Raw genomic sequence first — 27,714 nt, 5'->3', positions numbered from 1 at the left:
CTGAGGTAACAGACACACAATAAACTGTACATATGTAAAGTGTATAGATTTATTTTTGACGTATGTATACATCCATGAGACCATCACCACAATGAAGATAATGAACAAACAGATCACTCCCAAGTTTTCCCGTGCTACTTTGTAATTTCTCCCTCCTGCCTCTCCCTACTCATCTCTATATCCAGGAAACCATTGCTGTAATGTCACTATAGGTAAGTTTGCACTTTCTAGAATTTTATATAAATAGAATCACACAGTATATCTTTTTTTTTTTTTTCGGTCTGTCTGGCTTTTTTCTCTCAGCATAATTATTTTGAGAGTCATTAAAATTGTAGCGAGTATCAATAGTTCATTCCTTTTTATGGCTGAGTAGTATTCCATTGTATGGATATACCAAATTTGTTTATCCATTTATCTGCTGATGGACATTTGGGCTGTTTCCAGTGTTTAGCTATTACAAACAGAGCTTCTATGAACATTTGTGTACACGTCTTTGTGTGGACATGCACTTCATGTTACCCAGGAGTGGAATTGCTGGGTCATATGGTAAGTGTATATTTAATTTTTAAGAAACTGTCAAACTGTTTTCCAAATTGGTTGTGCCATTTTACATTCCCACCAGGAGTATATAAGAGTTCCAGTTGCAACATATCTCACCAACATTTGGCATTCCCTTTCTTCATTTTAGCCATTCTAGTGGGTGTAGAGTTGAATCTCACTGTGGTTTTAATTTGCATTTCCCCTATCACAATGAGGGAACATCTTTTCATGTACTTATTTACACATCTTCTTTGGTAAAGTTTTTTTTCCATTTTTTATTGGGGAATATTGGGGAACAGTGTTTCTCCAGGGCCCATCAGCTCCAAGTTGTTGTCCATCAATCTAGTTGTGGAGGGTGCAGCTCAGCTCCAAGTCCAGGCGCTGTTTTCAATCTTTAGTTGCAGGGGGTGCAGCCCACCATCCCATGCGAGAATTGAACCGGCAACCTTGTTGTTGAGAGCTCGCGCTATAATCAACTGAGCCATCCCGCCGGCCCCTTTGGTAAAGTTTTATAACAGAGTTTTCTCCCTTCCTTTCCATATTCTGTTCTTAGCCTCCTGGGCTCTTTTTATTTGGACACTGAAGAGCCACGCGTTGGCATGGGTCATGAGAAGACTGCCAATGCCTTAAAATTCTTCTTTCTTTATAGTGACCCTGGCTTTGGTTTCCTGTGGTTTCCTCAGCAGAACTGCCTCTCCTCTTGGTTATTGAAAGCTGCACTCTTTTAGCACCTGCACGTGGGCTTACAGGGACTTTGCAGACTTTTTTTTCATGGAGGGCGCAGGGGTTAAACCGGCAACCTTGGTGTTATCAGCACCACATTCTAAGCAACTGAGCTAACCGGCTACCGCATGGATTTTGCAGACTTGTGCAACGATATAGTGATCCATGCAATTCTCTCATCAATACCAGCTACCCTTAGTTCTTCTAGACTGAACCCCCCTTGCCAGCTAGTGTATATTTCACTACTGGTCAGACAGATTTCAGGTACAGAGTGTAGGGACATTCAGTGTGCTTCTGCTGTGCACAGGTGAGACCTGCATTCGTGGATCTTCTGAGCTGATGGTTAAACCACGTGGCAACCCATCGCTGCCAATGCTTGTGAAGTGGGACTTCGGAATCAGGCCATTTTGGCTGGGCCCTATGGCTGCCTATAAGCCTAAGCCTCTTTCCAGGGAGTATATATAGCCAAGTAGAAAGCTGCATGCATTCTTAAATCTGCATTATATCATTCTGTTCTTTTTGATGTATTATTTGGCAGAGTTCTCAACCTATTTATGAGGTGTGGTCATTTCCATGAGGATTGTAAACTCTTGGGAGGCAAGGATTAACACTTCCAGGAAATGTGTATCCTTCAGCAAAGCACCAGAGTGTTTTAGATACACAAGATCCTTTGTCACTGTCTATTACTGAACAAACCTGGTAATGGTTAGCCTTCAATTCTGAAAACCAATCAATCTAATCAGCCTTATAGATCTGTGTGTTGAAAAGAACTGCTCAGTTTCCTGGAGTGTGTAAGAGATCTCAGATTCAGAATTTTAGAGCTTTAGAGAAACTGAAGGGGACATTTCACAGATGAGAAAACTAAAGCATCAAAAAGTTACATGCTTAAGTATGTCACCTCTTCTGTAAAGCCCTCTGGATCGCCTGACATGGAATTGACCACTCACTCACTCCTCTGTGCCCTCACTATACCTATTTAAACCTTTGCCACAGTCCCTGTGATAGTTGATTACATTTGTCGTGGCTGCAGGAATAGGCCTTATGTTTTCTTTGTCTTTGTAGCCCCAATTCCCAGGACTATGCCTGGAACTGTTAGGCACTTAAGGTAATGAATGAATGAGTTAGTTGCAAAATGTGGCTGGAGTTAGTTACAAATAGGACAAAAAAATAATAAAAAGAATACAATTGTGTTTCTCAAATGCAAAATATGTGATAGGTACCATGCTACCTGGCTTACATTTATTTCTTATTTAATACTCTCAACAGCTCTGTGAGAAGTATATACAGTTATTCTTATTTTATGGATGAGGAAACTGAGGCACCGAGAAGTCAGTAGTTTCCCAAAGTCACATAACTAGAAAGAGGCAGAGCATGTACTCGAACTTAGGCATTTGATTGTAAAGTCTACCTCAAACCTCCTGCTTCATGAATGAGAATGCAGCATTGTTTTTACTGAGAAATTTAAATGCTGTTCTCCTTTCTACTCCTCTTTCAATTAGTTTTCCAGGATGATCACTGTGTGGAGTAGCCCTGAGTATTTCTCCTCCACGCAGAGATGCTGATATGTGAAGAGGGTAACGGAAGCGCTAATATAGGTGAAGCCACTAAAAAACTTGTTAGCCAGGTCATTGAATTTCCATGGTCTGAATAATTTGTGATAAGGTCACAATACTTACATTTAGGGTATGCACAATGTCTGCTGTGTGGCTGTGAATGAATGATTCTGTGGTTTCATCATAAGGTAAAGTTCGGCTGAGAGAAGACAAAGATCTCAGGAATGTCAGCTTCTCAAGTTCACTCTGAATTTGTGGAAAAATTATAAAAACACAATTATACATTATAATCTCATTTGATAATTGTAGAGGGCTTTTGAAAAGTTTCTTGGAATGTTTTAATCCAGTAGCAGTCTTTTATTTAAGGAATGAATAAATTACAGAGGAATGAAATTCCTTCTCCACTGGCCCTGCCCGTTTTCTCTCTCGGTGAGACTACCAAATGCTCCACGATGGCTCTTTCCACCTTTAGTCTTTGCTTCCCCACCAACCCACCCTGTAGACTACTGTCTAAGCTTCTTAAAGGTAACCTCTGATGCTGTTACTTCTGCCTCTCTTGATGTCATTAAAGATTCATTATTTTGAGTCTTTAAGGTTTCTAAGTAAAATGCAAGTTTTGATTTGAAGAATAAAATCTCTTTTGTATTATTCCCTTTTTCTAAATATAAAAGCACTATCTATTTACCATAGAAACTTGGAAAAGATAAAGTATAAGAAGAAAATAAAAGACACCAATAATTCCACAATCTTGAGAAAATTTCTTCCAGTCGGTCCCCACCTGCATATAGATGGTGTAAACTGGTATACGCTCTCTGGAGAGCAAGTAGCAACACATAGCAAGAAGCTGACTTCATGGCCTACCAGATTCTCTCTCACCTGGATTAGTATAACAATCCAACATTGGGTTTTTCTGCCCCGCTCCAATCTATTCCCCCAGCTCTCACCAGATTTCCCTTTTAAAAAGTCCAAATTTGATTCAGTAACTCCCTATCAAAAAACTTTCAATAGCACCCCTAGAGGTCAAGGCCCATCCCAATGTGACCCCAGCTAATCTCTTCAACTTTCTCTCTTGCCTTATCTGACAGCATTCTGAGCTTTAGCCAAAGTAACTTTAGGCTGCCCTTTCTTACTTCTGGGCCTTTGTACCTTCTGAATTCTTTACACTTCTTTTTGTTTACGTTTCTTTTGTTGACTAATCTATATATCCTTTACTTTAAGACCTGGATCATGTATTTCTTTTCTCCTGAAGGGTCAGGTGCTCTTCCTAAGGGTATCCATAAAGTACATGTGTATATATTGCTGTCATGGCATTTGTAATACTCTGACAAAACTAACTCCTTATGCATCTATTTCCCTGACTGGCTGTGGATCCAGGTCAATGCAGGGAACGGACTTCCCCCACTCCAATTCACTGTAGCAACCCAAAGCCTTTATTAATTACAAAGAAAGCCTTTATGACAGGAAGTATAAAGCATAGTCTGAGTCTAAAGTGAAGACCAACATTCTGGCTTTAAGGATTTTTTAAAAAATTATTGGCATTATTCATAGAGAAAATGTAAAGTTTGGTAAATTTTCACAAACCAAAAATATCTGTGTATATTCAAAGGAAATAAAATTCGGGTCTCAAAGAGATACCTGCATTCCCATGTTCATTGCACCATCATTCATAATAGCCAAAATATGAAAACAACCTAAGTATCTATTGACAAATGACAGATACCTTTGACACTGTAATTTAAATACACCAGGTTTGTTTGAGTTTATCAGACATGCTCTGTTCTTTTGTGCCACAAGGTTGCAAACACACCATTTCCTATTTCTGGAATATTCCCTCTAATTCTAACTTTTCCTAGTTTCGCCTGTTCATTCCTTAGATCTGAACTCAAGGTTACTTCCTCAGAAATGCCTTTCTTCACTCCCAGATCAATTCTTCTGTTATGTACACTCCTGGAATGAATAAATGAACGTTTCACCTAAGCAATGGAATATTGTATGAAGTAGGATAATATAGATTTATAGTTATTGACCTAGAAAATTTTTTCTCCCACCATCTCTGATGTTTATTTTTCTATACACACATTTGTATGCACAGAAAAAACGTCTGAAAATATATATACATACGTATACAACAGTAGTCATTTTAGGCAAGTGGGATTAGAGATTAACTTTTAATTTTTATTATGGATTTCTTTGTTTTTATAGGAATTTTATAATTTTTATAAATATAAATACAATTTATCAATGTAAATAGACAGGTATTATAAATATAAAAGTATAAATACAAATAAATTTTACAGCTTATAAATTATTTGTATACTAAAGAACAAATGTTTAAAATACGTGTTAAAATGGAAGAATAAATTGGACAACTCGTAAAGACTGCTTGTCTTTACGACTGCATACCTTTAGCTCACCATTAAAAAACTCCTGGATAAATTCAATCAGCTTCTCAACAGTGGCTTCGCCGAGGGGGCCCTGGTGGGTCAGGTGTCTGAAGCTATTTGTGAGGGATTCCCGAGGGAGTCCAAAGATATCAGGGATGTCCGAGTCTAATACTGAAAGAAAAACAATGCCTCTGTACTATGTAAAGTTAGAGGGTTTAATGGGGAGGACCACTGGATACCAGGAAAAAAAGGTCCTGTTCTCACATTCACTGTTCACTCTGCCACCCTGATCAAGTCCCTTCTCCTCTCTGAGTCTGTTTTCTCAATCACAAATTCAGTGTTCTCTGAGGGCCTCGTAAGCTACAAAATCCATTAAGACTGAGCTCTAGTAAAGTGGTGAAGAGCATGGACTTTATATCTGTTTCAGATGAGCTGGAATCCTGGCTCTCCCACTTAGTTGTATGACGGTTATCAAGTTAGTTTGCGTCTTGGAACCTTAGTTCCCTCACCTGTAAAACAGGGTTATTGTGAGGAGTAAGTGAGGAAATACATGCAAGTGACTTCCCCCAGCATGTGGCCCATAGTAAGCACTTCAATGGTAGGTATTATTCTAATTCAGGTCCACGACTCTGGTGACAAGAGCTTATATTAGCAGCCCCTCGCGGATCTCCCCATTGGACCAGGCTGCAGTAAGTATCTGAGGACCTCCTTCCCAACATGGGGTTTACTCTAAGAGCACAGGCTCCAGAGTCGGGCTGCCTAAGCTCGGACCCAAGCTCTGCCTTTTTCTAGCACTCTGACCTTAGGCAACCTTACTTTCTCTGAGCCTATTTCTTCGTTTCCAAAATGGGGATGACAATAGAACCTATCTCGTTTGGCTGATACAGAGCTAGCAGCAAAGAAGTGTTGGCAAATATTATTCCTTTGCTCACTGACAATGATGAGGGCGGCATCGTTTTCCTCTTCCTGTAGCTTTACATCCTTACCTCTATTTTCCAATACCAAACCCATATTCTGATTGGGCCAATAGTCTTATTACTCTCCCAGTAACACACCCTCTGAAGGTTTCTGCCACTCCACTTTTGTCCTCTTTTTGTTCTCCTGAATTATAGCGTCGCCTGCAAATTCCTCCCACTCCCTGTCGCATTCTTCCACTAGAAGCCCTGTTCTCATTCACCTGTTGTCTTTGCACAGGCTTTCCTTCTGTTTGCATGTTTCTCCTTCCTCTCCCCCACCTTCCCTTACCTCTTGTTGCTGATCTAACTCCTACTCACCCTTCAGGGCTCAGCTCTAGGATGCCTTTCCTAAATCCCCTTTGCCCATTTTGGCAAAGTATCCTCCTCGCTGCTAACAAACCTCTCTATACTCGTATTTGCTCCTTAGCCCCATCCCACCCCCAGTTACACATATTATACTGAGTTGCAATCACTTGTTTATTTATGAGTGCATTGTATCTGTTCTGCTCACTGCTATATATGCAGTAGCTAGATCAGTGTTTAGAGCACAGTAGGGCTTCAATAAATATTTGCTGAATGAATGTACAAATGAATGAATGTAGTTCCTCAAACACACCACGGTGGTTCCTGTCTTACACTCATGCTATTCCACCTACCTGGAATGCTTCTACTTCTCACATAGGTTGCTCTTTCATGGCCTTGATGCCTCCTCTAGGTTGAAACAGCACTGTCTCAGACAGGTGTTCTCTGAACACATGGTTTAAAGTAGGTTCCCAGGCCCTTATTTTTTGTCTTGGATCCTTGCTTAATTCTTTCATGGTGTTTACTACAACTTATACTCGTAATTACTTTATTTACTGTCTGTTAACTTCTTTTGGTCCTTTTCAGAACTATAACATAATATCTGGGAGGGCAGGGACCATGTTGGTCTTGTTCATTTCTGTATGCCCAGCAAGTGGTACTTAATAATATGTTTGTAGGATAAATCAAAGGGTTATTCTGTAGCCCCATCCAGGTTCCACCCACCCCTACCTTTCCCTTCTCAGAATCCTAGCACTTATGACTCTGTGCAAGTCAGCAGGATTATTTGTCTTAGGATCAAGTTTAGTTTCCTGTACATCTAGAATAATGTGTCTTATCTCATTTTGCCAACTTTATTCCAAGGTCTTAAAGTCAGAGAACAAATTCATTGTCAAAGTCTAGTCAAGGTGTATCACCCAAAGGCTGGTCTCCCAGCCACGTGACTTGAAAAGAGATTCCTCCCCTTTTCTTTATCCTTTTCCCTTTTTACCTGTAAGTTCAAGGCAACTTGGGCATTTTTTAATATCCTCTAAGTTGCTCAGCTGCAAATCCACACTTCCCGAATCACTGCCAGAAGCACACGGGATCACTACTTCTACCCGATTACAGATCCTAGGAATAAAGAGGGGATTAGAAGAATTAGTTTTTCAGGACTGCTTCTGTTTCATCACTCAAATAGAAGCTTAAATGTCACCTTCTCAGAGGCATTTATTGATCACCAATCTAGGTTAAGTAGCCTCTCTCCACCCCAGTCTCATACGGTTAGTTACTTTCTTATCCTTTTCATAAAACGAGGTCAGAAAATTAAATTCGCAAACTCATCCTAGAAAAAGGGCTACAATACCTCATTGCTGAATATCACTATGGTCACCTTTGAAGTACTCCCCTTGGGAAGCTATGCACCGACACCAGTGCCTAGTCCACCTTTCAAAGCAATGTTGGAACTCTTTTTCTGGAATGGCCATCAGAGCTGCCATCGTATTACCCTTGATGTCCTGAATGTCATCAAAATGTCTTCCTTTCAAGATTTCCTTTATCTTCGGGTAAAGAAAGAAGTCATTGGGGACCAGATCAGGTGAGTAGGGAGGGTGTTCCAATAGTTATATTTGTTTACTGGCTAAAAACTCCCTCACAGACAGTGCTGTGGGAGCTGGTGTATTGTCGTGATGCAAGAGCCATGAATTGTTGGCGAAAAATTCAGGTTGTTTTTGTCTTTTTCATGCAGCCTTTTCAGCACTTCCAAATAGCAAACTTGGTTAACTGTTTCTCCAGTTGCTACAAATTCATAATGAATAATCCCTCTGATACCAAAAAAGTTTAGCAACATTGTTGCAACGAGTAATCGAACTTAATTGTCAGACCTCGTATTTAATCATTACCTATAATTATCAAGTTCATTTGTGTTTGTTAATTGACTGTCTCCCATTAGACTCTAAGCTCCAGGAGGGGAGAAATCTTGTCTACATAGTCGTAGTTGCATCCCCAGCATTTAGCATATTGTCAGCCTCATGGGGAGGGAGTGAATGGATAGGTAAGAAATGCCACTGTTAAAAAGAGACTGAGGTAGAACACCCCACTCCACCTCCCTCACCCTCTCCTTACCCTTTTTATTCCCTATGGCACACAACACTTCCTAATATATCATTCACTTATTTATAACATTGTTTCTTGGAAAATAGTTTTCAAATAGTAGAAAAATATTTCCTCAAGTTTTTGTGCTATTCACAATATAAAGGCTACAGACATGACACATTTTAAAGTTTAATCTTTATTAACATTTTATCCACCATTGGGTTTAGACAATAACAAAGCAATAAACCGTTAAAAATAAAAAGCATTTTTCAAAGTGAAAGGCAACCAAGCATTTATTTGAGATCAATAAGAATAGCTGTTCGGGAATCATTAATTCAGACAGAAGCTCAAATAATATACTGATTTCTGTGTTTCCCTGAAAATAAGACCTAGCTGGACCATCAACTCTAATGCGTCTTTTGGAGCAAAAGTTAACATAAGACCCGGTCTTATTTTACTATAAGACCAGGTCTATATAATATAAGACCGGGTCTTATATTAATTTTTGCTCCAAAAGACGCATTAGAGCTGATGGTCTGGCTAGGTCTTATTTTTCGGGAAACACAGTAGGAGACAAAGGCAATGAGTATGGGAAAGGGAAGGGGAACAACTACTCCAATAGAAGGAAGGCATTTCTATTGGTGAAGATAAAATATAGCGACATTAATTCTAAACAATACTTTTTAGTCAGTAGTCAGCAATCCAGTAGTCATAATAGCTGCTTTCTTGTTATCTTTGCAAATAACTCTTTGGGGCACAGTGTTGCCCTAGGCCCAGTCCAAAGGTTATTTTGCCCTGTTTTAACCTTCCAAAGGTTGGAGACATAGGACATTCAAGGCATTTCCTCTTTCATGGCAGCTCCAGCTCCATTTTAAGTGGCTCTGCTTATATTGTTTATAAAATCAAGCCCTGGTTTGTAGCATTTGCCGATTCTATGATGTAAATATTCCCACTGTGGCCAAAATCAAGCTTTCAATGTCACTTTGGGAGGAAATGTGTAGTAGTACACCGTCATATAATATTTGCACTATACAGATACAATAGAGATAAGCAACCACAGAAACAGAAACAATGGTAAAATGCAGTAAAATATAAGAAAATGATGAGTTTTGTTTTCAATAGACTTTATTTAATTATGATTTAATTTTTCTAAATAGCTGCATTAACAACCAATTTGCAAAATTCCTGATAAATTCAAGAACTGACTCTTGCAAACCAGTATGAGACGGCTCTAGCATACTACTGGTTGTCTTTTTGAGTTGGAAGACTTCTTTAGATACTCTAGAGCAGCACTGTGCAATAGCAGTTTCTGTGATAGTGGAAATGTTCTATAATTCTGCACTGTCTGATATGATATCCACTAGCCACACGTGGCTATTGAGCACTTAAAATATGGCTAGTACAACTGAGGAACTGAATTTTTATTTTTGGTTAATTTAAATTGAAATATCCACCCATAGTTAGTATCTACCATACTGAACAGCGCAGCACCAGGCAAGAACTGACTCTATCTGGGATAATAATATACGGTAATAAGTTACCATAATGTGCATACTTCATATGTTCATAACACTTACGTAAAAGCACAGATTATGGAGTCAAACTGCCTGTTTGAATCTCATTTCCTTCTCAATTAAATGGGAATAACAGCACACACCTCACAGAATGGTGATTAAGGAGTAAATGAAATAGTGTATTGTACCTAGAGCGCTTAGTACACTACAGAGGTATCCTGTCGCTCAATAAGTGGAGTTAGTTATTATTTAGTTCTTAATGAGTCACTTTTCACTTTTGAGCCTGTTACTTGGTAATCCTATAAACTTTGGCTAATACGCTCCTCAAAGAGTTACTATGAGAGGTCACTGAGTCCAGACAAACGCTTTGCAAATCAGATAAAACATCACTCATAGGTTAGTTATTAACAACCGAAACAATCTCTGGAGGAAACTGCCATAATATTCTACACAACAGAACAAAATCGCCCTGGAATACTGCTCGCCCCTCCCCACGGGACCCTTCCCACGGCTTTAAAATTGACCGGGCCACAGAGAGACGACTGAGTGACAGGGCGATCGGCCAATCAACGCAACCGGCCAATCAGAGGTGGCCTCGTCTCGGGCCCCCGACGAAGCCTCACCCAATCGCGTCGCGGTGGCGCCCGGAATAGGACCGTTGCGAGGCGGTCGGTTCCAACTGGGCCTGAGCGCCGGGGGGAAGCGGGCCTGCACGCGAGGCCTGGGGGGCCCTTTGGGCGCAAGCACTGGAATTCCGGTCGCGGCTACTGGGAGCGGCCGGGTCCAGCGGGACGGCGCAGACTAACCTGTGCTTAGAGCCCATTTCAGCACGTGGAGTCAGCCGCGAGTCTCCGGCGTCCCCACCAGCGTGCTCCTGGGGCCAGTTTCCCGAGCGGAAGTCAGCCTGCGGCTCGGGCCCTGGTAGGACCTGCTCGGAGGAATGGCGCTGCCGGGTGAGGCGTTGCGCATGGCTCGACCAAGGGGCCCCGCGGCCGGCACGCCTCGGCAAGTGGGCCGTCGCTCGCGAGAAACCAGTGCTCGCCACTCGGGAGCCGGCCGGGCGGGATCCCCGTCCCCTGTGGGGCAGGGGCATGAGCTCGGGCTTTCCTGGGGTCGAGGGTCTGAGAGAGGGCGGGCGATCAGGATGGGACTGTCGGGGTCTGGAGGAAGGGTGGGGGTGGGGTGGGTGCGGCGCCGAGCTACGGGTCCCCCAGAGGCCCAGCCGGGGTCCGGCGGCTGCGGTTAACCCTAGATCTGGCTTCACTCATTCATTTGACTCCCGCGGGCTCCCGGACCAGGCGGGCTAAGAGTGAGCTTTTGTCCAAGGCGTCCTTCTTTGGACCATAGTTTTCTTTTTAGTGAACGGACAAAAAAAAAAAAAAAAAAAAAAAAAGTCACCTCTCTGGGAGCTTAGAGCATCAGTTCTGAAGTTACAAATTTGCAGTCTGCCACGTATCCGTTATGTGACCCCAGCGCAAGTTACTTAACCACCCTGCACCTCAATTTCTCTCCTGTAAAAGGGGTTAGTCACATTGTCTGCCTCGTAAATTGCTGTGAGTAGTAAATGAAATCATCTCCGTGCATGACTTAGAACAGTGCATGACACTAAGTAAGCCCCCAGAAAGTTAACTGCATTGCTAGTTAACGTGTCGACGCTGTGCGAGATGCAATTGGAAAACGTGTACTATGTTATTTCCGCTTCACAGACTGGAGGGCAGAAGGAATCCCAAGAAAGGAAGTAACTTGCCCGCGGTAACAATAAGTTAGTGGCTCACTGCTCCATTAGTTAAGTTGAGGGTAATAAGAGCTGTTGAAAACAAACTTTGGATTCAAACTGCCCGTAGTTTGATTCTCGGCCAGTTATGTGTCTTTTAGGACAGGCAACTACTTCTGAGTCTCAATTTCTTGGTCTATGAACCGCACTCACTTGCATGTTGAGGATTTAATGACTCAATGCATGCAAAATACTTAGCATAGTCTGGGCATACCTGACACATGTGAAGTGTGCTAATTTTAGCCAAAAAAGTTATTGTTATCATTAATGTGCGGTGGGAAGATTAAGATTCTGACACAGATGCTGTGTTAGGGAAATTTGCAGTCTAGCTGGGAAAATGCCAGTCTTTCACTAGATCTTAATATATTGAGTTACATGCCTGTACACAAGGCACTGGGGATTCAGCATTAGTATCTTGACTTCTCATTCTCACATCTTTCTATCCATTAGGAATTCTGGCTCTTAACTATGAATTCTAGTCAGATTCTGACCACCTTTACTCCTGCCCCCTGGCTCGGACCATCATCTTTTTACTTGGATTATGGCAATAGTCTCCTAACTGGTGTCCCTCTTTTGGTCCTTGCTCCTGTGTAGCCAACACAGTGATCCCGTTAAAATGTAAATCAAATCACTCATCTGCTCAAAACTTTCTAGTGGCTCCCATCTTGCTCAGTAAAAGCCAAAATTCCTACAATGACTTGCAAGGTCCTTGCATTTGGCCTCTGCTACCTCTGTCACCTTGTTCCTGCATCTCACCTTTTGCTTACTCCTCTCTAGCCATATTGTTTTCCTTGCTAATGTAAAGAAACAATCCTGATTCAGGGTTTTGGCACTTGCTTTTCTTCTTGGGTTTGTTTCCCTCCAAATATCTTCATGATTTGTTCCTTTTCCTTCAGGGCTACCACAGTATCTTTGTTTCTTAGTTAGGCTTACTGTATTTAAAATTGCAGCTCCTCTCAGATATTCCGTCTATATTTTATTTTTCTCTCTAGCACGTTTCACCTTCTAACATGATAAATAATGCCTCTTCATTATTTTGTGTGATATTTTTCTTTTCCCACTAGAAGGTAAGCTCCATGGGGTTGGGGGGAGTTTGTTTGTTCTGTTTCCTGCTGTATCTTTAACAGTCAATGTTTGGTGCATAGTAGGCATTCAGTAAATATTTGATGAGTGAAATGTTCCATATTATAGGTCTCTTTCTAGTTTTTTTCTTTTTTTTTTACAAGAGCTTTCACATTTTTTAGATTATTTAACACACACAAGGACTTAAATACAACTAATGTTCATGCCCCATGGTAGGCATCCCTTCTACAACATTCTCTGAAAAATAGTGGAATCTGAACACTATTGTTAGACCTGGTTTGAGTCCAAGACTGGCTCTGCGCGAACTACTCTGGTTCTCAGTTTTATTTGTAAAATGGATATAATAATGCCTTTCTTAAAAGTGTTGTAGTTCAAACTAAGTTTTACACTATATGCATAGGATTTAGGACCATTAACGTTAGCCCAGTGATTACTGTTAAATAGCAGACAATTCGTCATACAACCCATTCTAAAGTGAGTGTGTGTGTGTGTGTGTGTGTGCGCGCGTGTGTGTATGTTTAATGAGAAGTGGAACCTACCACTCCTGTAACTTCTTTCTGTCCCCTGAGCATAATAGATGAGGATTAATTTTACTTCCATTTATTCAGCAAATACTAATTTATAATTTAGTACTACTTCGTGCCAGGCAGTGTGCAAAACTTGGAAATACTAGGATGAACCAGAGAAACGGTCTCTATTCTCATGGAGCTTGTAGTTTAGCAGAGGCGTCAGACATTCCACTATTATAGTTGTGAAAAATACTGTCTAGAAGTATAGTGTTTGCTATGAATGGACATAGCAACAACAAAAATAACAATGATAATAGAAGTAGCAGCTAAGATTAGATAGCCCTTGTTGAATGCCAGTCATATTTTAAGATCTTTGTATATTAACTCGTATAATGTTCTTAATAACCCTGAGGTAGGTACTATTATCCTGTTTTACACTTGAGGAAACTGAGGCACAGGCTGGCCACATTGTAACTGCCACAATCACATTGCTAATAAATGGCAGAGCTAGGATTTTAACTTGGCCCCAGAGGCCACATTCTTCACTGCTTTATAGTACTGAGGACCTCGCTTAAGGAAGGGCTGTTGGGGGCTTCTTAAGGAAGAGATACTTGAACTGGAATCTGAAAATAAAAATTAAGCAAAGTTTAAGTAGGGGGAAGCATGAAAGTGCTGGGTAGAAAGGACATGGCTCCTTAGAGCAATAGACGGGAGGCCAGAGAGCCGCTGATGAGGGAAGAGAAACAGAAGAGATCTGGTTCAGAGGCGGGCAAGGCCATGATGAAGATTCTGGCTTGGATCTGCTCTGAGAGGCACAGGAGTTAGTAATGTGCTCGGAACAGGAACGGTGTGACGAGTCCTGTGCTTTAGAGGCTGCTGGGAGGACGACCCTTCAGATAGGAGAAGGCAGCGCCCACCACATCCCTAAGCCTTCTCTAGGTTAGCATTTATGGTTCCCTCCCCTGCCTTACGTGATTTGGTTCTGAGACCGTGCAACTATCTACATAGACACGCCCGAATAGTGTGGCGTGTGTTTAATAGTTATTTCCCCCCAAGGTTCAAGCACTGTCTTCCTGTTGGCTCTGACAATCATAGCCAGCGCCCAGGCTCTGACGCCCACTCACTACCTCACCAAGCATGACGTGGAGAGACTGAAAGCCTCGCTGGACCGCCCTTTCACCAGTTTGGAATCTGCTTTCTACTCCATCGTGGGACTCAGCAGCCTTGGTGCCCAGGTGTCAGATGTAAAGGTAAGGCCGCTTTTGTCTTGCTGGCCTCCTCCCTTCACTGTGTTCCTTTTGTGTACGTCATAACTAGCTCTTGCTCATTTGAGGATAACCAAGGTTAATACGATATAAGAAATAACTTCTATCAATCTGACAATTTTTATTTATTTAATGTCTAATGTATGTTGAGGCCCATGCCAGGGGTTTTAGCAGACTATAAAGAAGAGCAAGACATAGATCCTCCAGAAACGTGTACTGCAGCTCTGAGTGAGACTGTACACTACCACACATACTTGCTAAGTGCCGAGTGTGTCTGGCTACTAAAAAAGGGATTCAAGATGGGGGGGCATTCAGATTTATTCAACAGTCACTATCCCTGTATCAGGCAGTTTTGATATGCTTCTTGGACCTTTGATGAAGAAAATGCATCATGATGAAGAGCTTTCCTGATTTAGGAACCGTCTTAAGTAAATTTACATTTTATTCATTACAGTAGCATGGATAGCTAGGGTAAGAAATTAGGGCCGGGTTTCTCATGTATCAGCCTTGTGTATTGATTTTCTATGGCTGCCCAACAAATTACCATACACTTAACAATTTAAAACAGTCCTCATTAACTGATAGTTCTGTAGGTCAGAAGTCCATGCATGCTTGGCCGGCCTCTCTGTTTAGTGTCTCAAGGTCAAATTGAAGGTGTTGGACAGGCTGGGCTTTTATCTGTAGCCTCTGGGGAAGAATCTGCTTCAAGTTCCTTTAGGGTATTGGCAGAATCCACTGCATTATGGTTGTAGGTCTGAGGTCCCTCTTCTCTTGCTGGCTCTCAGCTAAGGGCTGCTCCCTGCTTCTCAGTGCCACCCACGTTTCTTCTTATGTGACCGCCTCCCCATTTAAATCAGTAATGGTATGATGAGTCCTTCTTACTCTTCACATTTCTCAAACTCTTCTGCTACCAGCTGTAGAAACATTTTGCTATTGGACAACTTACCTGGTTAGGTCAGGACTGCCTGGATAATCTCTGAATTTTAAGGTTAGCTGACTTGGGGCTTTAATTACATCTGCAGAATCCTTTCATAGCAGTTCCTAGATTGGAGTTTAAATGAATAATCAGTGATGGCATTTTTAGAATTCTGCCTTCCCTTTCTTGTATTGACATAGGAATGACCCCAAATCTCAGGGGCTGATGACATAAGTTTATTTTCTGCTCATACTGTGTGGCCACCATGGGTCAGCTGGGGCTTTGTTCATGTTTCTTCAGTCTGGGATTGAGCCTGATGAAATAGTCTCTGTCTGGAGCTTGTGCAGTGGGCCAATGAAAGCATGGCTCTTAAAACTTCTGCTCAGAAGAGATGCGTTGCAGTTCTTTCTACCTTCTCATTTCATTGCTTAAAGCAAGTCACCTGGCCGTACCTGGGTTGACAGGTCAGAGAAGTAGAATCCTTCAGAGAAGGAATGTATTTTAGTGGCTGGTAACTCCTGAGCCCTTTGGCTCAGGGTTGCCCTGTGATCCTCTCTGGCTCTGGTTTACTTCCTTCAAGGTTCCTTTTCTGAGCAGAGTAGTGAGTGTCCTGAGCCACTGGATTGACAAGTAATCCCACTTTAGTATGAACTCCTTGTTCATGGAGCAGTTGTTTACAGAACACCCGCGCTAGGCCCTGGGCATACAGTGGTGAACCAGTCATAATCACTGCCTTCAGAAAGCTTACAGTCTAGTGGAAGTTAAAAGAACAGCAACTCTTTTATTTCAACTTTTCATTATGGAAGTTTTCAAACATTCACAAAAGTGGCGAGAACTTATCATGACCCTCCTTGTACCATGTGCCAGCTTGAACATCACATTTTGCTGTTTTTATTGCGTTTACCTCTGCTTATGTTTTTATGCAGGAGTGTTTTAAAGCAAATACCAAGCATACCATTTTACTTGTATCTCTAATGGGAACTTCTTTAACATAATGACAATTCTTTTGTTTCACCTAGTAATAGTAACAATAATATTTTGTTTTTAATTTGTATTGGGGAATATTGGGGAACAGTGTGTTTCTCCAGGGCCCATCAGCTCCAAGTCATTGTCCTTCAGTCTAATTGTGAAGGGCGCAGCTCAGCTCCAAGTTCAGTTGCCATTTTCAACCTTTAGTTGCAGGGGGTGCAGCCCACCATCCCATGTGGGAATTGAACCAGCAACCTTGTTGTTGAAAGCTTGTGCTCTAACCAACTGAGCCATCTGGCCACCCCAACAATAATCTTTAATGTAGTTTAATTCCTGGTCTGCATTCAGCTATCTAGAGTTACCTCAAAAAAGTTTGTTTGTTAGTTCATTTGAATCAGGGTCTAAACAAGGCTCATACATTGCATTTATTGCTTTCTCAAGACTCTTCATCTATGAACACCCTCCCCCCATCAATACCTTTTATTGTGGAAAAAAACAGGTCACTTGTCCCAGAGAATTTTCCACCATCTGCCTTTGATTGATTGTATCCTCATGCTGTTTTTGACATATTTCCCTATCTCTTGTATTCCTGTAAACTGATAGTTAGCTTTTGAAGCTTAATTATATTCAGGGTCAGTTTTCTTGACAGAAATATTTCATAGGTGGTACTGTATACTTCCTATCAGTGGATACATAATATCCAGTTTCACTTTTAAGTTATGATAAAGTTGGGCCAGTGAATTCAGGTGTCAGACTAATCTATTTCTTGTAAACAGTATATAGTAGGGATTTGTTTTTCAATCCAGTCTGACAGTCTCTATTTTTTTAATTGGGGAGTTTAATCTATTTATATTTAATTTAATTGTATTGTTGGGGTTAAGCCTGCCGTCTTGTTATTTGTCTTCTATTTATATTATTTTCTTTCTCCTTAGATTATTTTTTTAATATTTCATTTTGTCTCTTCATACTGGCTTTTTAGCTCTTCTTATTTTTTTTTAGTGGTTGCTGTATTGTAATATACATTTTAACTTATCAGTATACTTTGAATTATTATTTTGCATTGTTATTTGTAATGAAAGAACCTTATAACAATGTATTTTTATACTTAAACTCCCCTTATTTGTGCTGTCATTGTCATACTTTTTACTTTCTTTCACGGTTCATAGCCTTGTTATCCAGTGTCTCAACTTTATATATTTTGTTCAGTTTTATAGTTATTTATGGCAGGAGGGTAAGTTCAATACCTTTAATTTTGTCATGGCCAGAGCTGGCAGTCCCAATTGATGTCTTTCAATCCATTGCAGCTGTTATTATTTTTGATGCTTAAAATGTCTAATTTTTGCCAGTGGGCCAAAATGTCTGTGTGTGTTTTATTTGTTTTTATGTGATCCAGTAGTCTTTGACAGTTTCTTCTATCCTAGGTTTATCTTTTATATTTCCTGTCCCAGACTAGACTCAACCAGTGCTATTATTTATTGAATGCCTCATATGTGCCGGCTCACTGGATATGTTATCTTGAGTTCATTGTCTTAATTCTATGTGGTCAGAGATATTATGTTGTAATAGAGGATGAGATGGAAGCTCAGAGAGGTTAGGTAAATAGCCCAATGTCTGCCAACCATCATCAGAATAGCGTGTGGCAGAGAGGTTAACAGACTGGCCCCCAGGGTCAAATCCAACTTGAAGCCTGTTTTTGTGAATAATGTTTTACTGGAACATAGTCATGCCCATTCATTTACATATCGTCTATGGCTGCTTTTACATTTTTAACAGTAGAGTTGAATAGTTACTAAAGACACCGTGTGCCCAGCAAGCCTAAAATACTTACTCTCTGGCCCTTTACAGAAAGTTTGCTAATCCCTGATCTATGGGATCCACACTTACTCATATTTCTTCCTGACAGCGATCTCTTACTCCTGCCCGTTTCCTTCCTGTGCCTGACTGTATTAAGGAAACAGACTTTTACTCATAATCATATTGTTGTAAACCCTCTAGGTGAATGTACCTCCGAATAAAATTAGTTCAGCTCAAAAGAAAGACCACAGGCATCAGAGTTAGTTAGCCCAAGTATTTAATTCTGGTGTCATCTCTCTATAAAAGAGGAGTTATGATGACTTCCTCACTGGATTATTATAAAGATAAAGTGAAATTGTATCATGCCTACTAGGTGATTGGCCCACAAAAGGCCCTTCAAATGGTAGCTATCTCATCATTATTAATATTGAAACTTGTTTGCTTCTATTTATAACTTATTCAGGTGAATTCAGACACTGTCTGGTGTAGATACTACACTATACTGTATAGAAGGCCTACAGTTTCTGTAGACTGCCCGGGGCAGAGAGAGAACAGATTGGGAGAGTAGCAGAGTAGTCTTGACTAGTAGAGGTTTTGCATTGGAAGGTATAGGAGATGAAATTGGAATATTAGGTTACTGTTAAATTTTGGTGGGTTTGAATGCTGGATGAGAATTCTACTGGTGCTTTTCAAACTTCTGTGGAACCGTAGGATTCAGTTGAAGGAGATGATGGAGGAATGAGGTATCCTCACTTTAACCAGAGTCATACCTTTGTATCTGTCTCAGGACTTGGAGTTTCATGTGGATTTAGGTTGAACACATACCCCTAAAGGTGTTCTCTGCTGACGTGATGAGTTTGAAGGTACATTAGTCAGGGCTGAAGATAGAAGATTGGAGCCATCCAGACAGCTGCAGTCCAGTGTGATTTGGGATAATTACATGATTAGGCCAGCTGTGGCTTCATGTTTATAATCCAGACTCTAAAATCAAGTGGCTTGGCTTCAAGATACTGACTTCACAGCTGCGCGACTGTGACCTGTGCCGCTTTCTGAACCTTTGTTTTCTCATCTGTAAGAGGGAGATAATAACAGTACTCAGCTGGTATATGTAGGTGGTGTATGTCGGGTAGTTAGCATGGTGATGGCATGTGGTCAGTATATAATCATTAGCTCTTACTAGTAATACTGTTATATAGAGTAGCAGTTAATGTACATCACTGTTTTATTTTTTTTTTTTAACAAACTGTCATCCCCATTGTTTAATGCCTGACGAACAGAGGATGTTCAACACATATGTTTTTTTTAATTTATTGGGGTGACAATTGTTAGTAAAATTACATAGATTTCAGGTGTACAATTCTGTAATACATCATCTATAAATCCCATTGTGTATTCACCACCCAGAGTCAGTTCTCCTTCCATCACCATATATTTGATCGCAACAAATATTTATTGAATGAATGAATCGTAAACTTGAGCTTAATAGAAATGAAAGCTCTCTAAATGTGCCTCTTAATCAGAAACTAAATGGGTGAATCACACACTTCATTCTTCTAATCACCTGTGAAATGTGCCATGGGGATTCTGCAGTGTGTGCATTGTAAGTAATAGAAGGAAGGGAGTTGCATGGAGGTTTCAGAGCTGTTGCATTTCCCTCCTGGATGAGCACACGAAGTCCGTCCATTGAGGGAAAGTCTCCCTTACTGCCACTGCCATGGAGTGGTGTGTGTCCAGCTTAACTGTTACTTTCAGCCGAGCAGAAAGAACTTCCTCAGCCCTGTTAGATGCCCTGAGTTGGCTGCTCTCACAGATAGGTCCTTAGATGAGATTTTGGTTATTTTTGTCACAGAGATTTTAGCAGCAAAACTGGGAGGAATGGGGTTTAATAAGCAAATGAGAATAGAAAGCAGCTCTGGGAGTAGCAGAGTGAGGAAAGACAGTTGATTTTAAGTTGATTTTAGAGGGTTTGACAAACTGGCCTTAAGGGTCAAATCCAGCTAGAAGCCTAAAGAGTGAAGAGTTATGAAAAGTGAACATTTTTCATTTTCTTAGTCAGTTGCTATATATGTATATTTAGAAAACATAAGCACATGAGAATGGTGATTTTATAGATATCACTTAGCTTTTTATAAGACAAGAATAATGGGGGTTTTGTATTCATTTGAATGAAAATAGGTAAATGGGATACATACTATGGTAAAAGTTGTGATGGTCTTACTTGTTCCTGACTGAAATCAGGAAGCAGTAGACAGTGTTCACGGGTTGTTTGTCAATCAAGCACTTTCCCTATCTGTAAACTGGTGATCCCTTAGAGGGTTGTGAAGATTAAATGAGATAATAAGATAAAGTTCTTAGCTCAGTGTCTGTCACATGGTGACTGCATATAAAGGTGAGTATATTTGTTTCCAATTCAACAAGTACTCTGTGCTTGTTAAGGGCCTGTCCTTCAGCTGGCTGCTGGGATAGCAGAGAATCAGACATTCTCAGGCTGTAATCATTTATGGAGCATCTGTTATGTGCTGGCATTGTGCTAAGTGTAGAGAAGACAACAGAGCTCATTATCTAGTGAGAGACAAGTACCAATATAGTGAAACCAGGTGCTGAGTACAAAGAGATACACATGATATATGGAAAGTACCATGGGAGTCCAGCAGTGGGAGCGGCTCCCTCATCCTGCCTGCCGAGAAAACTTAGGTAAGCCCCAACCTTGTCCAGGGGAGTTGCCATCTGTCCTGGCTGCTGCACAATTTGCTTAGTAAATTTCTGCTGTGTACTAGGCATGGTGCTAGGCGCTGGATTCATTGTTGAACAGAAGAGAGAGCCTCTGTCCTCTTGGAATGTGTACTCTAGTAGTGGGGACAGGCATTAGTCATGTAATCAAATATATACATGAATATCTGTAACCATGGTAAGTTTTATGGAGGTGAGATAACCGGTGTTACAAATAGAGGAGTTCTATAGTGGAAAATGGGGGACTTCGACCTGGTCAGGGAATGCTTTCCCGAGGAAGTTCTGAGCTTCAATTTTACTCTACGTCCCCCTAAATTACAGCTCCTTGACGGCAGGAACTTTGTTCACTGCATCGATTGTGTATCTCCAGTGCCTAGAATAGCGGCTGGCATGTGGTAGGCACTCAGTAGCTGTTTGTTGAATGAGGGAAGGTATGGTTGATATGAATTCTAAAGGGAAAGTAGGAGTTACCCGAGAGACAGAGGAGGAAGGGACATGAGGCAGAAGGAGTAGCATGTGCAAAGGACCTGTGCAGGCAGCGGGTAGGTGACATTTGAGAGACTGCAAGGAGTTCTGTGTGTCGAACAGAGGCGGGGAGAGAGGAGAAAGCTACACAGGAAGGCTGGGGCCAAGCCTCGGTCCATCGGAAAGATTTTGCTCTTTCTCTTAAAAAGCAGTCGATTTTAAGCAGCAAGGATCAGGATCCGATTTTTATTTTGAAAAGATTTCTCTCCTGCTTTGTGGAGGACAGACTATGGCGGGGGGTACAGAGCAAGATTGAATGCAGAAGGGGTACAGAGGATAGCACCCTGAATTCTGACTTGTTGCATGGATGGATGGTTGGGCATAAGATGTGAAGGAACAGAGGAAGAGAATTAGGATTGTGTGGGAAAGATCATGAATTTGGTCTTCAACATGTTGAGCTTGAAATGCCTTTGAGTTATGTAAGTGGCGATTGAGAGAAGTCTGGGCTGGGGGTACAAATCTGAGAATTACCTGGATAGAGTTTCTGGACGAAGCTGCCGTGTTGCCCCGAAAATAAGACCTAGCCGGACAATCAGCTGTAATGCGTCTTTTGGAGCAAAAATTAGTACAAGACCTGGTCTTATTTTACTATAATATAAGACCGGCTAGGTCTTATTTTCGGGGATACACAGTATGGATGGGCCTGAATGAGATTGCCTATGGAGAGAGAGGATGCATGAGAAGTGGGCCTAAGGATTAAAAAACTCTGGTGTTGAATGGCCGGGCAGAAGAGGGTGAAACTGAGGAGCTACCAGAGAAGTAGGCAGAGAGCCGGGAGAGTGTGGGGGATTCTCGGAAGTGAAGGGAATGAGGCAGTAATCATCTGTCAGGTGTTGAGGGAATGAGCATTGGGAAATGTCCTTTGGCTTTTACAGTTTGGAGGTCACTGGTGGCGTGATGGGGCAGAACCATGTTGGAGCGAGTGGATGTGAGGAAATGAAGACCTAGGCGTTAGGCAGCTCCCTAGAGAAGTTGAGCTGTATGAGAAGAGAAAAGGTAGCAGCTGGAGGGAGAGATGCGTCAGGGGAAGTTTTATTTTTAAAATAAGTCTTGAGTTACCTCCTGCACTGAAGGAGGTTGCCAAGTAGGAGGGAGAAGTGGAATTAATTATATGAATGGGCCTCCAGATGGAGAGAACAACCTGTACTAACCCTGGGCCGCAAAAGTGCTTGTTGTATTTTGGGGGCAATGAGTTGATTGTCCAGGACAGCTAGAGCAGAGGGGTGTGGTAAGAAGTGCACCCGGGATCCTAAAACTATAGTTCTCAATAAAAGTGACTCTTATCTAGGGATCTAGGAGCCTCAAAGAAAAATACTGCCCAGTTACAGTTATAGGGAGCCCAGTTACCAAGGATGTGGTGGTGGGGGGGGGCTCCCGCCAGGATCCTCGGTAACATGACACAATAACAGGTCTGGCAAGATGACAAAGCATGGTCTGAGAGGAAACGAGTAGTGGGGAGCTGTTAATGGAGGAAATAGGGAGAGGAAAGGCAGCTGAGAGTGAGTTTACTGTCTTTTCTATAGGATTTGGTTTCCAATTCAGTTCAGGGAGTTGCAGGGAAGGGTGGGTAGAGGAAAGCACTATTTTTTGCTCAGGAGGATGTTTAGATAATAGTATTAACACGGCACAGAAAGTTGGAGGGGTGCAGGTAAGGAATGGGCATTTAGGGGGTGATTTTCAGCCTTTAATTGGGAAAATGAGTCTGGAACATGGGAGGGCAACTGGAGTTGGAATTACAAATGCCCTGAAAGTAGCCAACTGAAACCTCAGCAGTGGGTGGGCTTCCTGAGTCCAGGAAGGTCTCCCACTTCTGCTGCTTTAAAACCTTCCTGTCGACATTCTGAGCTTTGAAGCCACTGACCGCTGGTGCTGTTTACGTTGCTTTTTCTGTGTGTAGAATTAGAGTAGGCATGATGCTGGTTTTACTGCAGAGCAGATCAGTTTTAGTGGGTCCTTGAAAGGTGGAGGTTGTCTAGCTTAAGACTCTGGAGCCAGGCTGCCTGGGTTTAATTTCAGCTCCTCCGTGAAGAGCTGAGTGACCATGGACAAGTTACTTTGCTTCTCTAAGGCCTGTTTTATTTTCTTTAAACTTAAGATAATTAGAGGACCTAATGCATAGGTCCCCTTACTGAGTGAAAAATGCACATAAAGAACTTGGAACAGCGCTTGACACATTTTCAGTGCTTGAAAAGTGGTACGTCGTGACCGTAATCATTGTTTGGGGCCTCATGTGCTGTCGTTCCACTGTTAAACACCAGATGGCGACAAAGCATAGCTTACCCACATTCTACGGCGAGGACTTGTTGAATAGATTTTCTTCCCAGCCCTAATTTGTGCATTCTAAGTTTTTTGGTTGAAGTAGCGCATGCACATATAAAACATCAGGTAATACAGAACAGCTACTAGTGAAAAGCAGCAGTCCATTGCATGGCCCACCTTGCCTTACTGCCTGGCCTGCTCCCCAGGAGCCTCTACTTTTACCTATTTTTATTACCATTTCATTTTGAATAGCGGAATTTTATGTTGCCTCAATGAAAATATTTAGCAACAGAACTAACTATTAAATAATATTGCTTAGAGTTTGTCGTAGTAGAAGTAGCGTGGGTTTTATTCTGTGCCTACTCTGTGCCAGGCACTGTGATGGGGGTTCATCAAGTTTCTGCTCTCAGGTAACTAGTCACTGTGGGAGGTAGTTAGTACAGTCTGGTAAGTGTTTTGGGGGAGCACTCGGGAGGGAGGGCTACTGGCCTGTCCTGGGATGAATGTCACCGAAGGCTTTCTGGAATCACTGAAAGAAGTGAGGTCTGAGCAGAGATGGAGATAAGTCTGGGTTTGGCAGACGAGAGATAAGTGCTCCTGGCAGGGGGAGTAGCAGGGTCAAAAATCAGAAAGGGCGAGAGCATAGTATATCTGGGGAGCTGCAGTGGGCTGCAGGGTAAGAGTTTGGAGGTGGGGCTGTGACGAAGCTGGCACAGCGTGAGGATCAGGCATGAGGGCATGTTATGCTGGATCCGAAACTTCGGATCGTGTTGAAGATAATAAGGAACCACCCAAGGGTTTTAAAAGCAAAGTAAGATGGTCACATTTGTATTTTGTAAAGACCACTCTTGAAGCAGCATGGCTCGGGACCAGTTAGGAGATCATTTTGACAGTCTAGGTGAGAAATGGCAAAGACCTGAAATAAGGCAATGAGAGAACCAGAAGGTGGGGATTGGGTTTGAGAAATGAAAGGGAAATAGACTCGATAGGCTTGGAGGGTCAAGAAGGAGTCCCAGGTTTCTGCTTTAGGTAATTGAGTGCTTGGTGATGCCCATACATGAGCTAGAAAGTCCAGGTGAAAAAGTAGAAGGTTTCAAGCTTATTTTAGATGTGTTCAACCTGGCTTAGCTTTGCAGACATCAAAGCGGCGATTCCAGTACAGTTGGAATCACAGGAACCACTCTGCAACTTAATTAGCTTTGTCACCTTCATCGGGTTATTTACCAACTCCAAGCCTGAGTTTCTTTTTCTGTTAAATGGGGATGATACTGTCTACCACAGGGTCCTTATGTCCATTAAATGGAAGAGCTTCATAAGCACCCTGCACAGGCCATAACCAGAGCAGGTGATCAGTGGCAGTGGTTGCTTTCCTTCCTTTCTAGGATTCAGAGGGACTAGAGTCCTCAGGTTTGTTGCTCCTTCTTTGAAATCAGCAATTTTGTGTCCTATGGAAAAGAATTGCTTGAAAAATGAAATCTTGTGCAGCTCATACTTTAAGCCATCATAGATCATAGATTGCTTAGAATTTTACTTGTCGTCCAAAACACATGGATACTTTTCCGTATCACTGTACATGTCACCACTTATCATTGACTTTTTCCCCTCATTTAGAAAGCATGCACCTTCATTAAATCAAACCTTGATCCCAGCAACGTGGATTCCCTTTTCTACGCTGCCCAGTCCAGCCAGGCCCTCTCAGGGTGTGAGGTGAGTCCAGCTTCCTACGTATATATTTACATTAAACTGTGTAGTTTTAAAAAGGGAGGGTCATGTCAGATTTTTTTTTTAACAGTAAAAATCCATTAGTGATGGTGGGAATTCCATTTTTGTGATTTTCTTTTAAGGAAGTATAGTTTATTTTTTTCCCTGAGTTTTCACTTTCCATGAATTTAAATAACTTTTTCCTATAGTTGCCTCTCTTCTGGGAATTCTTGATTTTAATTTCTATCTCTCTCTAACATTTAAAAATGTTCAAAGTAAAGAAAGAATACCCCATACCAGATTTCTGGAAATTCATTTTATTGAACGTCGGAGAACCATGTAAGTAGACAAGTGACTTGCCAGAATCTTTTCAAGTGTTGTGTTATGGTTTTGAAAACATTTAATTCTGGTGTCTGAGAAGTCGAGGGGGAGCGATCAGATGCCAGGCAGGTAGTGTGACTCTGGCACTTGCTTTGCATGCCATCCTTGGGATGCCTGCCACAAATTGCCAGCACCTGTTCTAAAACTCTGTGTCTGCCGATCCTTTCTTAGATCTCTATTTCAAATGAGACCAAAGATCTGCTTCTGGCAGCTGTCAGTGAAGACTCGTCTGTTACGCAGATCTACCACGCCGTGGCAGCCCTGAGCGGCCTTGGCCTTCCCTTGGCTTCCCAAGAAGCACTCAGCGCCCTTACCTCTCGCCTCAGCAAGGAAGAAACTGTGCTAGCGTAAGTCATCAGTACTTCTCAGGCTTCATTTGTGTCTGGTACTATCCTGAGAGGGTTCATCCATGGGTCAGCAAGTATTTTCAGGGCACCTACTATGTGCCAGTGCTCTGCTAGGCGCTGCTCTACGTAATAGTGCACTCAGGCAGGGAGGGTCCCTGTCCTCCGGCCGCTCACACAGTCTTCCCCGAGCTGCCCAGGCAGAAGGAAAATACTGAGTCGGAGCATAAACACACTGTCACGTGGAGACATAATTACCATGTGAGGTCAGAGGCAGAAGCAAGGGTAGGAGATGTCTGGGGGAGGCTGGACGCTCTGCACTGAAGCAGGGCTTATGGATTCCTTCAAGTTGTGAGAGATGGCACCTGCGGGGAGAGGTGGGTGGGTGCTCAGAGGGGAGAGTATTCTCAGACCGAGATTCTACTGCTCTGCAAAAGGCTTAGCTGAAGCACAAGCACCAGACAGGAAAGGAACTCAGAGCAACTTCCCTGTTTCTTACAAGTTTCAATGTTGTAACAGACCTAAGGACATTTACTAAACTTAAAAGCGATAGTACAATAGGCGTAGTTTTTTTAAAAACTCCTCATTTAAAACCGTATATGTACTTTTTATTTTCTATGTGTCCCCCTAATTGCAACCCTTGAAAGAGAGTAGAGCACCTGGACTCCTGTTAATTGTTTAGCAAGCGGTCGGTGACACAAATTCCCTATTGCAGAATAGTTCAGTTGTTTCCCATGGTTTTTTGGGGTTTTTTTGCAAGAACCAAAATGTTGCTAAATTTGAAGCTTTGTTAAGGCCAGCGTTCACAGTCAGTGGTGACGTTCTCTTTGTCACTCTCACACCTGCTCGTTCACAAGGCCAGTAATCAGTGACTTGGAGGCTGATTCTTTTCCCAGGGCTAAGGTTTTGTACACACTTTCCCCAGGGTTTGGCCCTCGTGGTCCTTTGGTTTCAGGTTACGTTATTTTGATCTCTTCTCAGAATCCTTTGTGGAATGCCACCTCAATTATCACCATCTCATGTCGTGATATCATTGTCAATGCCTCACTCTGATGCCACCTTCTATAGAAAAATCTTTCCATTTCCCTCCGAGCAAAAAGGGAAATCTCCCTCCTCAAAACTCCAGAACAGGAAAAAGTACAAAGAAAGTACCTCCATGTTGGAGTCAGTTAGGCTTGGGTTTGAACACCAGTTCAGTTCCTTCCTTGCTTTGTGACTTTGGGCAAGTTACCAACCTCTCTGAGCCTCATTTAAAATGAGACCAATAATCCTTGCATCCTAGGACAGATGTCAGGATTAAGTGAGATAATACATGTGAAGAGCCCAGTGCAGAGCCTGACTTTTAGTGGGCATGCCACAAATGGAGTTCCTTCTCTTCTAGCATACTTCCTTCTTAGGTCCATTTCTTAGAGAGCTGGTTG

At 41.9% G+C, this 27,714-nt stretch overlaps 2 protein-coding genes across 9 annotated transcripts in view; one reads left to right on the top strand and one right to left on the bottom strand.

Annotated features, from left to right (window-relative positions):
* MROH8 (maestro heat like repeat family member 8) overlaps positions 1 to 11,212 on the bottom strand; it is a 46,198-nt gene extending 34,986 nt beyond the window's left edge. For 6 of the 7 annotated variants that reach the window (XM_088789137.1, XM_088789141.1, XM_088789138.1 and 3 more), the window contains exons 1-4: positions 10,850 to 11,212; positions 7,448 to 7,569; positions 5,220 to 5,371; positions 2,940 to 3,062 (exon numbers count right to left, since the gene is read on the bottom strand). In XM_088789137.1, the coding sequence (XP_088645263.1) occupies positions 2,940 to 3,062; positions 5,220 to 5,371; positions 7,448 to 7,569; positions 10,850 to 11,136 (684 nt within the window). In that variant the 5' untranslated portion in view covers positions 11,137 to 11,212. Of the gene's footprint in view, positions 1 to 2,939; positions 3,063 to 5,219; positions 5,372 to 7,447; positions 7,570 to 10,849 lie in introns of those variants that run through there. The other variant, XM_074318124.2, reaches the window with a different exon arrangement.
* RPN2 (ribophorin II) overlaps positions 10,859 to 27,714 on the top strand; it is a 54,445-nt gene continuing 37,589 nt past the window's right edge. For both annotated transcript variants that reach the window (XM_019750214.3, XM_019750213.3), the window contains exons 1-4: positions 10,859 to 10,996; positions 14,466 to 14,659; positions 25,479 to 25,574; positions 26,121 to 26,296. In XM_019750214.3, coding sequence (XP_019605773.2) covers positions 10,984 to 10,996; positions 14,466 to 14,659; positions 25,479 to 25,574; positions 26,121 to 26,296 — 479 coding nt within the window. In that variant the 5' untranslated portion in view covers positions 10,859 to 10,983. The remainder of the gene's footprint in view (positions 10,997 to 14,465; positions 14,660 to 25,478; positions 25,575 to 26,120; positions 26,297 to 27,714) is intronic.

The sequence above is a fragment of the Rhinolophus sinicus genome, chromosome 13, assembly GCF_057876585.1.
Source record: "Rhinolophus sinicus isolate RSI-liver-muscle chromosome 13, RSI-T2T, whole genome shotgun sequence".
NCBI classification, from domain to species: Eukaryota; Metazoa; Chordata; class Mammalia; order Chiroptera; family Rhinolophidae; genus Rhinolophus; species Rhinolophus sinicus.
The sequence above is the reverse complement of the archived record's forward strand: the minus strand, read 5'-3'. Positions and strand labels throughout refer to the sequence as shown.